General features: G+C 30.9%; 1 protein-coding gene across 1 annotated transcript; it reads left to right on the top strand.

Annotated features, from left to right (window-relative positions):
* The first annotated feature begins 1,631 nt into the window (after positions 1-1,631).
* LOC140431905 (uncharacterized) lies at positions 1,632-10,703 on the top strand. The gene is made up of 2 exons (XM_072519774.1): positions 1,632-1,680; positions 8,421-10,703. The coding sequence occupies exons 1-2, from the start codon at positions 1,632-1,634 to the stop codon at positions 10,673-10,675; spliced, it is 2,304 nt and encodes a 767-aa protein (XP_072375875.1). The 3' UTR covers positions 10,676-10,703.
* The last annotated feature ends 706 nt before the right edge of the window (positions 10,704-11,409 follow it).

Raw genomic sequence — 11,409 nt, forward strand, 5'->3', positions numbered from 1 at the left:
TTCTGGTAGTTTTATTCTTTCTACCGTGTAGCGATTAGTTATTTTCGTCATTTTACGAGACATCCCTTATCTCTTATCAGATCACACGCGTACGATAACTAAATATCCATATCCTGTAAAAAATTGAAAAACATCACGTTTGGAGAACACGTCGAAGCGAAGGTCGAAGATTAATCAAACTCTTGCAAGGTATATTTGTAATCTTACCGATTTGCTAAGGACACGGTTGTACTGATCGAACAGATTAGCAAAGGATTTGGATGTAAACAAAATGTACGAGTGTACATAAACGTGTTTTTAGAATCACTGTTTAAACTACTAACTACGACAGTGGATGATTAAATCTGAATTAAAGCAAAACAAAAATTTTGAGCAAAGAAGCTATTAGATATATATTTGAGACACTTGGAAGGTTATAAAAATAACTTTAGAACTATGGCATTAAGGAAGTTGTAAATGATACATAACGTTTTGCCTTTGTGACTAAGTATTCTTCTGCTTAGTCCTTAACCTGATGCAGGTATGGTGATACCATAAAACTATTAGCTGAATTTTCCAATGTTCCTCCACGTTTTTCTATCTTCTGCAATTCTAGCACTTTTTGACAATGGACCGCCAATAGTAGCAACAATATGGTTCGTGTATCGTGTGGGAGATCTACGTCGACTTCTTTTGCCTTCTACCTTTCCCTGGATTGTAAGTTTTTCAAGACCATTTCTTCGAAGCATGTGTCCAAATTAACTTATTTTTTGTTGTGATACTTGTCTTCTTAGTCTTTTCTTTTCTTGATGTTTAGCTGGTTGAGTATAGATGCAGTTGTTCTTCGGGCCACACATGGTATTCTCAGCATTCGTGTCCAGCAGTATATCTCAAATACATCTATAATCTTTTTATGTTTTTCTATAAGTGAAAAAACTGTAAAAACTAGACTTCTAAATAGTTTCATTTTTGTATCGATAGTAAGTTATTTTATGGCATTTCCAAATGTTTGTTAATTTTGCCATAACGCTTTAAGCTATTGCTGACCGGCGCTTTATTGCTTCAAAACGGCCCCCCTTGTTAGTTATTAAAGAGTCCAGATACACAATTAATCTACAACAGCGATATTGTTTATCATGGTTAGATGATTTTGATTGTTAGCTCTGTCAAATATCATCATTCTGGTTTATTTTAAGATCCATCGTTAAGCTTACTTTTTCAATCCGTTGTAGCAGGTGAATCAGTTCAACTCCTGATCTAGCGAGGATGGTTGTATCATCTGCATATCCCAAGTTGTAAATCTTCTTCCCGCCGATAGTGATGCCACAGTTCCAGTCCTCAGTAGCTTTCCGCATTATCTATTTACCATATATGTTGAATAGAACGGGGCTTAGTTCGCAGCCTTGCCTCATGCCCTTAGTGACCCTAAAACTTTCGGCTTGTTCCCCATTTATTCTAACTCTGACATGATTTTATGGTATAGGCTTTTAATTAGCAGTATCAGATGATTTGTGAGTCCCATTTCAGACAAAATTGGATTAAAATTTGTTCCTAGTACCACGTCTGAGGACAAAAGCTGATCCTCCGCATTTTCAGGAAGTAAAAAGTGCTTGTGGCAATTATATGATCTGAATTATTGCAAAACAAAAGTTATGGGCGAAGAAGCTACTACTATATTTATGATCAAATGCGAAGATGCAGGTGTGTTTGTCCTTACACCTCGTCCTGATGCCTTTGTTTTGCGCACCAGTCATAGGTCACCGGTTTTTCCCTTGGGGAACAAGTTTTGTCCTTAGGGAAATAGGTTCACTTTGTATACTTCTTTGAAGGACCATCCAGAAAACTGGGACAAATGAAAATTTCGAAAAGAACGTTTTAACAAGTCTATTTAAACAATTACGACGTATTTTGGAAGCCGATAACTTGCTTACTATAGCTGATTTATGAAACTAAACTTTATGAAACTATAAAACTAGATAACTTTTCGGTGATACAATATTAACAAGAACTGAGTAAACTTATTAATATCCCGACTGTGTTCAACCTTCTGAAGTGCGGCTGGCGCGAGTAGAGCCTAGCGCTCGTCCAATGCTGGATTCGAACTGATACAAAACTGATTTCAATCATTCGGCTCGTAATCGTCTCTTAACATTCAGAAATCTCCCCCTGACCCCCTCGACGTATCTAAAGGATATGTTTACATGTGAAATACCTTCAACTTTCCTTTCATTGGTAAAATTAATTACCTGAGAAGGGTATTTTTCAACTTTCGTTAATTTTGGGAATTTTCGAATGACTCAAACCGATAATTTGGAAATCATTAATCCTTTCATTGTTATAATTCTTTGACGATTTTAGAAGCTTATCCCTAGAAAGTTATTTGAATGCAAGCTATCGGCGCCGTACAGATTATTAGATGGTACAAAGGAATTTTATAAATCTTAAACTAATATACAATGTGATATAAAGTAATATGATACAAAATAAAATATGCAAATTTGCAATTCCTTGTTTACTTGTAATTGTTGGATTTTTCTCCAGAAATAACTCAAAAATTTGCGTTCAAATTTGTGCCAACTGTCAAACTCTTCCTCTTTGCTGTCAAACCATAGACTTGCCTCATCTTTGAGATGGTTTCTGATCGTTTCTTTTGCTGATTCAAAATGTCCGATGTATTGTACTTTCTTTTTTAAATTATTTATGAAGAGCACCGGGTGTAATTCTCTTACATCCCCGCCAAACCGTATTTTCACTTCCTCTGTACTATGGATAATCGTTTCCCTTCTCTCCCCGGAATTTTGTTAATTCTTGATTTCCTCCATTTTTCTTTCTATTTCTCGCATGTCTTCTTGTAACGCGTTTTCAAATTTTGTTTCTAATTTACTTTCTAAATTTTGTAATTTCTTCATTTGAATTTTGATTTCTTTAACCTCTATCTCTTGTTTCTCGCTTTTTTCAACAATCTCCTCGATTTTCTGTACCATTTCCTTCTTGATATTCTCTATATTTCTGTTGTTTTCTTCTAAGGCTTGCTTTGTCTCTTTTTGATTTTCTTTCATTATTTGTTTTGTTTCCTGTTGATTTCTATCCATTTTATCCATTTTCTTTGATGTTTCATTCATTGTTTGTTTTGTTTCCTGTTGATTTCTATCCATTTTATCCATTTTTTGTGATTGTATTTGAAACAGTTGTAATAATTTCTCCATTCCTGATTCTTCCTGTTTTTCTGTTTCCATGATTGTTGCTTCTAAAACGTCATCTTGTTCTGAATGTTCTTCTTGTTCCACCTGTTTTTTGTTTTCTTTGCTTCTGCTTCTTGTGATCGACATATTTTTAGACTTTTATCCCCGCCAAATATGAAATTCGACCAGTATGTTGCAAAGACGAAACTTTTCTCATCCAAATGTAATAAATTGTCAATAAAATAAATCAAATGTAAATATCAATCAAATAAAAACAATTATGGGAAATTTGTAACTAAAGAGATCTAAAATTTTATGTCATCAAATGTAAATATCTCACTTTCAACCACGGGCCGATAAATTTTAAATTATCGGATTTTTCTTTTTCTATCCTTTCAAATTTGCCACTAGAAATACTTTTCAATGCCTTTACACGTTTGGGGCCATGTTGTTGTGATCTACTTTGACTCTATTGTTGTTTATAGATGCAATCTACTTCAATTAATTAATCAATTAATTATGTCATTAATTAATTAAATCAAAACAAACAAAATATAAATCGCAGGGCTGAATGATCCTATCACTACTTACTTTTGTGGCTTCAAATATTTCTCAGTGGTTTCTTTATAAGGATAGACAAAAGAGAATCAAAATAATACACATATGGATTTCAATTATAAATTATAAAAATCGTTTATTTTATCAAAACGGTCAAATCGATATTCAGTATTACAAATTTTATTTATTCCCCTATCTTTATTATTTCATATATACATTTACAAAAAAAAAGAATCTTCTTTTGTCTCCAATATTTTTTTTAAATCAATAACTGTGAATCTCTCTACTCTGCTTTACAGAATGTTCTCGATGTTCAATTTTCTTGATATATAAAAATTTTTTATTTTATCAATATTATTGTATCTTGAAAAAAAAGTCAACTACAATGATTTATAATAAACAAACTGTTTGAAATCTGATGATTTTATAATAAAGAAATATGTCATAACAGAAAATATATATCATAACAGAAAACGACTGACCTTTGCTGATGATTCTACCATGTCTTCACCCATAACACGTTTCCTTACTTGCTGGTGTTGCGATCAAAGGAAAACTCGTCCACGTTTCCCAAGAATGTCTCTGCTCCTCTGCTAAATTTTGTTCTCCTTTCCTTTCACTGCTTCGTACCGTACTCGTTCCGGCTTTCTCCTGATGCAATCTTTCAACTTTTTGAATCACTTAACACAATACTGGAACTTTAGACTCAAGAATTTATATCATCTCTCGACTGGCCCTATTACTCGTTCCACGATTTATATATATTATTGTGATATTTAAAGTCTTGGTGCGCCAAGCAATAATTAGCTAATTAATTTTTTTGATTAATTAAAATTATTTAAATGATATGATTATGACTCTATCACAATTTTTAATTCTTTTATCTCAGGGTTAAATTCGTGCTTCAATATCTATGCTATTACATGTGAAAGGTAAGGTCCAGAGAATACCGGAATAATAAAAAACACATATGATCTAACACTATATATTGAAATAAAAATAATGAAATAATTCACACTCAAAAGTTTTCAATAAACAAATCTCATATAAGGATTCTCAAAATTTTGTTCTCCGTACGTGAACAATCAAAATTAATGGTACAAACAATATTAATTGAAATCTCAAAATCCCAAACTATTCTAACTCTCCTAATCAAAATATTTATATCCTTTCTAAATTACGTGTAAAAATTGTGTTATCAATAAAAGAAAAAAACTGCAGAAACAAAAATATCTCTCTCTGATGATGAGTGGTCCAAATCCTTGTTCCTTGTAGACTATATTATCTCCTCTCAACCGCTCCCTATGTAATCAGCAATCTTACACAGATTGTTGCAAGTATCTCGTCCTTAAGGATCTCCTTCAAAAGCACAAATCATTCAAATTATGATAGCCTTTCTCCTCTCGATAAACTGAATCTCTCGTTGGCCCGAGTGAAAAATGACTCTTGGAATATCTTCTCTTTACGATAAACTGAATCTCTCGTTGGCCTGAACAGTGACTCTTGGAATATAAGTAGAGAAATATGACTTACAATATTTTGCTGCTTCAGCTTCTGTCAGATACACTAACTCCACAAAAACTCACTAACATTCAACACTACTGCTTGCTACATTTCAGGAACCGCCAGAGAACAATCACTGTTCGTCTTACAGACTTGGAAACCCACTGATCCTCTCTTCTCTCTCCTCAATCTCGCTAAACTTTTTCCTACATACTTATCCCACCTTTTTCAATCTCCGCCAATCAAAACTCGTCACAATTCCCCCATTTTTTCATTTCGATAACAAACAAATTTTTACCTATAATTATAAATTTCCTAAAACTTATTTACAAATAATATTTTTCTATAATTCTTAAAAACTAACAAAAACCTCTTTCTATAATCCCTTCTATTGTCTTTAATCACTGCATTAATGTATTTCAATTGTCTTTGGATTTCACTTAAAATTATGCGGGTCACTCAAGTATAACAAAGAAATAATTTATGCAAAGCTTACATTTTGTTTAGTACAGGTAATCCAAGAATTTAATAACTTTCCTTCTCCGAAATGTTTGTTGGATATTATCCTATATCCTACAATATATATATATATATATATATATATATATATATATATATATATATATATATATATAGATAAGAAAAAAAGAAGTACTTGTGACTCGTTTGGAAAAAATATATAACTGTTTTGGGTGGGTTGGAGTCAATAAAAGGGCTATTGGTTAACTATTTTTTATATCTCGAGCTTTCAATTGTGTTTACAATTATTATCAAGAGCTAAAAAACACAAAATATCTTACAAGGTTGAACTAGAAAGAAAAAACAATTTTTGTTAACTTACCAAATAAAAATTAGTTTAGTAAATAAAAATTGCTGCTAATACATCTTAAAAATAATTAATATAAAAATGTCCTGATCTAATAAATGCTTCTCTGAAAATTTTATTATAATATATAGACCATATTATGGATTTTGATAACATTAAAAATTTTATGTAATGAAAGTAATAAATTTAAAAGGACTTTTTTGGAAATGGTTTGTATTAGCAAAAGTAATAATAATTTAAACAAAAGATCAGAAATTCAAAATCTAAGCAAAATTATAATTATATTCTTTCCTTATGATTTAATATATAATCATGTAAAATGTCATATTTAATTCTCCATATATCTGTTACATTTTTATCAGACATCGTCAACGGTGAATAAATCTTCTCTTTTTTGTTACTAAACAAAAAAGAATTTTTAAACAAAATTTTATTTTTGGCAATATAATTGTCAAAAATAAAAATTTTAAGTTGGCATTTATGACATTGAGGCTTATTTGTAATTTTAACTTATTTATAAATTAAATTGTTTTTGTATTAAAAAAAATGTTTTTCAAAATTATACTAAAATTTTTCAGAGAAGCATTTATTAGATTAGGAATTTTTATATTAATAATTTTTAAGATGGATTAGCAGCAATTTTTATTTACTAAACTAATTTTATTTGGTAAGTTAACAAAAATTGTTTTTTCTTTCTAGTTCAACCTTGTAAGATATTTTGTCTTTTTTAGCTCTTGATAATAATTGTAACACAATTGAAAGCTCGAGATATAAAAAAATAGTTAACCAATAGCCCTTTTATTGACTCCAACCCATCCAAAACAGTTATATATATATATATATATATATATATATATATATATATATATATATATATATATATATATATATATATATATATATATAATAGTAAACTCTTAATATTGGGGAAATCTGCAAGAAAGTTTTTACTATTTAAGAGTTTACTATTTAACTTATCTGCAAAGATTAAATTTCTTTTCTATAAATATATAATATATTATAACTAAAATTATTGTGAGTCCAGTCCTCTTGGGTCAAATATATCAATTACTCAATCATCCATTATCCTCATCTCCCTCAGTCGAAAACTTGAGATGACGGTCGTTATAATATTCGTATGATAGACACAGGCAAGTGCCACGATACTTCTATACCATTTGTCCGGCAGATAACTGCGCTTTTACAGTTGAACAGCGGAAAGCGGTCCTACTAACCTACAATAATATTTTAAAAAGTCGTGTGTCTAATCATGGCGATCGATGTAGCGAATTTGATAATACTGCAGGGCATACTGCTTCACTGAACTGGAAATAAATAAATGAGCATTATTAGTAGACGAAGGCGGTTTTATGGGATAGTATGAAGGTTTTTTGAAGAAAAAAAAATGAGGAAATTGTTGTAATACATAAATCTATTCCGCAGATTAGATTGCCCTCTTTGTGATGTTCTGAAATTTTCTTCTTGTAGCATGTCTAAGTCAAATACATATTATGTTTATCTGGGAATAAGCCAGAATTTTGATTGTAACGACAATTACATGTTACCTAAAAAAATTGACGTTTTGATTTCCACTCCGGAAATCGTTCTCAAAAAATATTTATTAAATAAGAATAGTTGAAAAACAGTGTGTATAACCGTCAAGATTGGGTTATAAAAACGCCTTTCTATGACTCAGCGATTCCACTAATTAATCAAATACATATCATTGGGCATTACGTAATATTTCATAATATCCGATGCAAAACTATGCTGTTTTTTTCACCATTAATGCCGTTTATTTATTGTTCCTTTAGTCACTTATTAATCAACGTTTTTCCTACAATGGTAGTGTAATGAAACGACACTATTTCGGTTACGCCAATGTCCTTATTTAACTAATCAGCACAGAGCAACTTTTCCTATGATCATTTAAATTAAACATTACTATTATTAAAGAATAAACAATAACAAATTCCCTTTGTTAAGGGAATATAATCATTTTATATCTCATTAGGAAATTACAGTCAAAATATTTTTTTATTTAACTGCAACTAGTTTCTTGTTTAAACTTCAATAGAAAAGTAAATAACATTTGGACGCTTACTGAACTTTGCTCATTAAAATAATAGAAAATATAAATTCTGATAGTAACGTCAATGATCCAACAAACAATATGAAATCTCAGTCAAGTAATAAAAATAGATAGTTAGTAGAGAAAAGTCAGTTAACCAGTCAACGCGTTTGATCACACCTCCTCTCAAAAATCGATGTTAGTTGAAATAAAATAAATAATCGTCAAAATTCTCGGAGTGTTTAAATTAGTGTTACAAATCTCTTCCCGATCCATTACATAAAATTTTTGGTGTCAGAAGTGGGATATATAAGGTCAAAAATACTGAAAAAAGATATACCTAGAGTTCCCTTAGGTCCGGAAGAAGCATCACTAATTTTGAACCTCCAGAGCATCCAGAAATCAAACCAGAGCATCCAGAAATCAAAAGCAAAGCATCCCAGAACATCCAGAACTCCAGAGCATCTAGAACTCAAACCAGAGCATCCCAGAGCATCCAGAAATCAAAGCAAAGCATCCCAGAACATCCAGAACTCCAGAGCATCTAGAAATCATACCAGAGCATCCCAGAGCATCCAGAACCTCCAAAACTACATCTGCAAGAAAATGAAAACTCTCATACTGATTGCATACTTAATTTATGCAAGCCATGGAAACAATCAATTAATAGATATCAAAGAAATAGAACCATCACCTGGAATATACTATGACCACGTAGCTCATGTAAACTTTTATGAATCATCTTGGAAATTGGTAACTTATTTAAATTTAGATTCCTTTAAGAATAAGCTAAAATTAATTGATAGTAATTTAAGAAAAACTAAAGAAATATGTATGCATAACTCCCTTAATTCACTTTCTTTATGTAACACATCGCTCTTAGTTATTGAACAACTTGCACCTGCTATTCATGAAAAGGACAAAGTTCTTCAAGACTTAGCCCATACCACGCGAGTCAAAAGAGGCATCATCGATGGCATTGGAACTGTTTTTAAAACCTTATTCGGTACCCTAGATCATAATGATGCCGAATATTACGATGCTGCCATTAACAAAGTAGAGTCAAACGACAAACACTTGATTACTCTCCTCAAAGATCAAATTCAAATCGTACAGACCACGATTTCTAACTTTAATTCTTCTATTACGAATGTTGAACGTAATAATAACATATTTGACAAAAACTTCAGAACAATCCAGAAGCTAACGCAAGATAACTCCAAAAATATCTTTCAATTAAACCTAAAACAAGTGATTGACGAACACTTATCCCTAATCACTCTCCTAATTAGCGAAGTCAATAACGAATATAGCAACATTATTAACGCTATTCTTTTCTCTAAGACAAACCAACTTCATCCTATTATCTTAAGTCCTCAGCAATATTTATTAGAATTAACCAAGACTTTACCTCAAATACCTCCTTCTACAGCTTACCCTTTACCGCTGGAAAAGCAGAATATCTTAGAACTCTTAAGCTTAGTCGATGTTCAACATTACTTTTCCGATACGAAGGTAATTTTTATTGTAAAAATGCCTCTCGTGAGTCAACTACCTTTCCAACTTTTTAAACTCATTCCACTTCCTACAGTTAATAATGCACTACAACATGTATTCATTCTACCTCGATTTAATTATCTCGCAATATCAGAATCAAAATCAACATACTCTAATCTAGACAATCTTGATGCTTGTAAAAAGCTCTCCACTGAAGATCTCATATGCATTCATCATTACCCGATATATTCTACTTATTCAAGAGCCTCTTGTGAAACAGATATGTTGTTTTCACCAACAAAAATTCCCTATTCATGCGACATCCGAATATCTCAATTCTACACTGACACTTGGTATCCTCTCTTAAAAAGAAATACTTGGTTATTTATTTTACCCAAACCAATCTCAGTAACCGTTCAGTGCAAAAATAACAGACCGGAAGATCACATGATATCTCGTACTGGCATACTAACTCTTAATGCAGACTGTAAAGTCTACACAAGCTCCACAATACTATCTTCTTATAAGTCAACGTCCTTTCAAAGCGTCACAAAATCAGTTTTACCAACTATAAATATACTACAAGACGACTGTTGTAACAGTAGTATAAAGTTCAACTTAACCACTCTATATGTAAGTCCCAGCCACATATTTACCTTAGATAGAGAAAACCTTAACATAGCAAGCCATAAATTAGAGGTTTTAAAAAACACAATTAACGAAGTAGAACAAGAAGCAAATAGTCCTATACAAATCCTTCATAATTCATACTTTTTATACTTCTTATTAACTTTAATAAAAATTTTCGGTATATACTTATTATACAGACTATACAGATATTGCAAGAAGCATCACAAACATAGTCATGATACCGGATGCATATCAAATTGCATAACTTTTAACTATTGTAAAGAAATTAAGAATTCTAGACAAGAATCTTTACCTTTATCTTTTGAATTAACTTCAAACCCAAGCACTAGCAATAATGGTACTATAACAATCTCACCTAAGTTACGAAGAAGCGATAGAATCGCCTCGCTAAAAACTAACACGGATTGACAATTTTCCGCCATATCTAATAGAAAAAAAAACCCTATATATATATATATATATATATATATATATATATATATATATTCACAAATGTAAATATGTTAAAACCTAATAATATAGTATACACACTTATATATGTATTTATTGTATTATCGTCTTCACAATTATAAAATTGTATTATTTTGTATTTTGTATTTTCGATACTTGAAAAATTTTAAGAAAATTTTTGTTAAGGGGGAAGGTGTAATGAAACGACACTATTTCGGTTACGCCAATGTCCTTATTTAACTAATCAGCACAGAGCAACTTTTCCTATCATCATTTAAATTAAACATTACTATTATTAAAGAATAAACAATAACAAATTTCCTTTGTTAAGGGAATATAATCATTTTATATCTCATTAGGAAATTACAGTCAAAATATTTTTTATTTAACTGCAACTAATTTCTTGTTTAAACTTCAATAGAAAAGTAAATAACATTTGGACGCTTACTGAACTTTGCTCATTAAAATAATAGAAAATATAAATTCTGATAGTAACGTCAATGATCCAACAAACAATATGAAATCTCAGGTCAAGTAATAAAAATAGATAGTTAGTAGAGAAAAGTCAGTTAACCAGTCAACGCGTTTGATCACACCTCCTCTCAAAAATCGATGTTAGTTGAAATAAATAAATAATCGTCAAAATTCCTCGGAGTGTTTAAATTAGTGTTACAAATCTCTTCCCGATCCAT

The sequence above is a fragment of the Diabrotica undecimpunctata genome, unplaced genomic scaffold (genome assembly GCF_040954645.1).
Source record: "Diabrotica undecimpunctata isolate CICGRU unplaced genomic scaffold, icDiaUnde3 ctg00002242.1, whole genome shotgun sequence".
In the NCBI taxonomy this organism is placed as follows: Eukaryota; Metazoa; Arthropoda; class Insecta; order Coleoptera; family Chrysomelidae; genus Diabrotica; species Diabrotica undecimpunctata.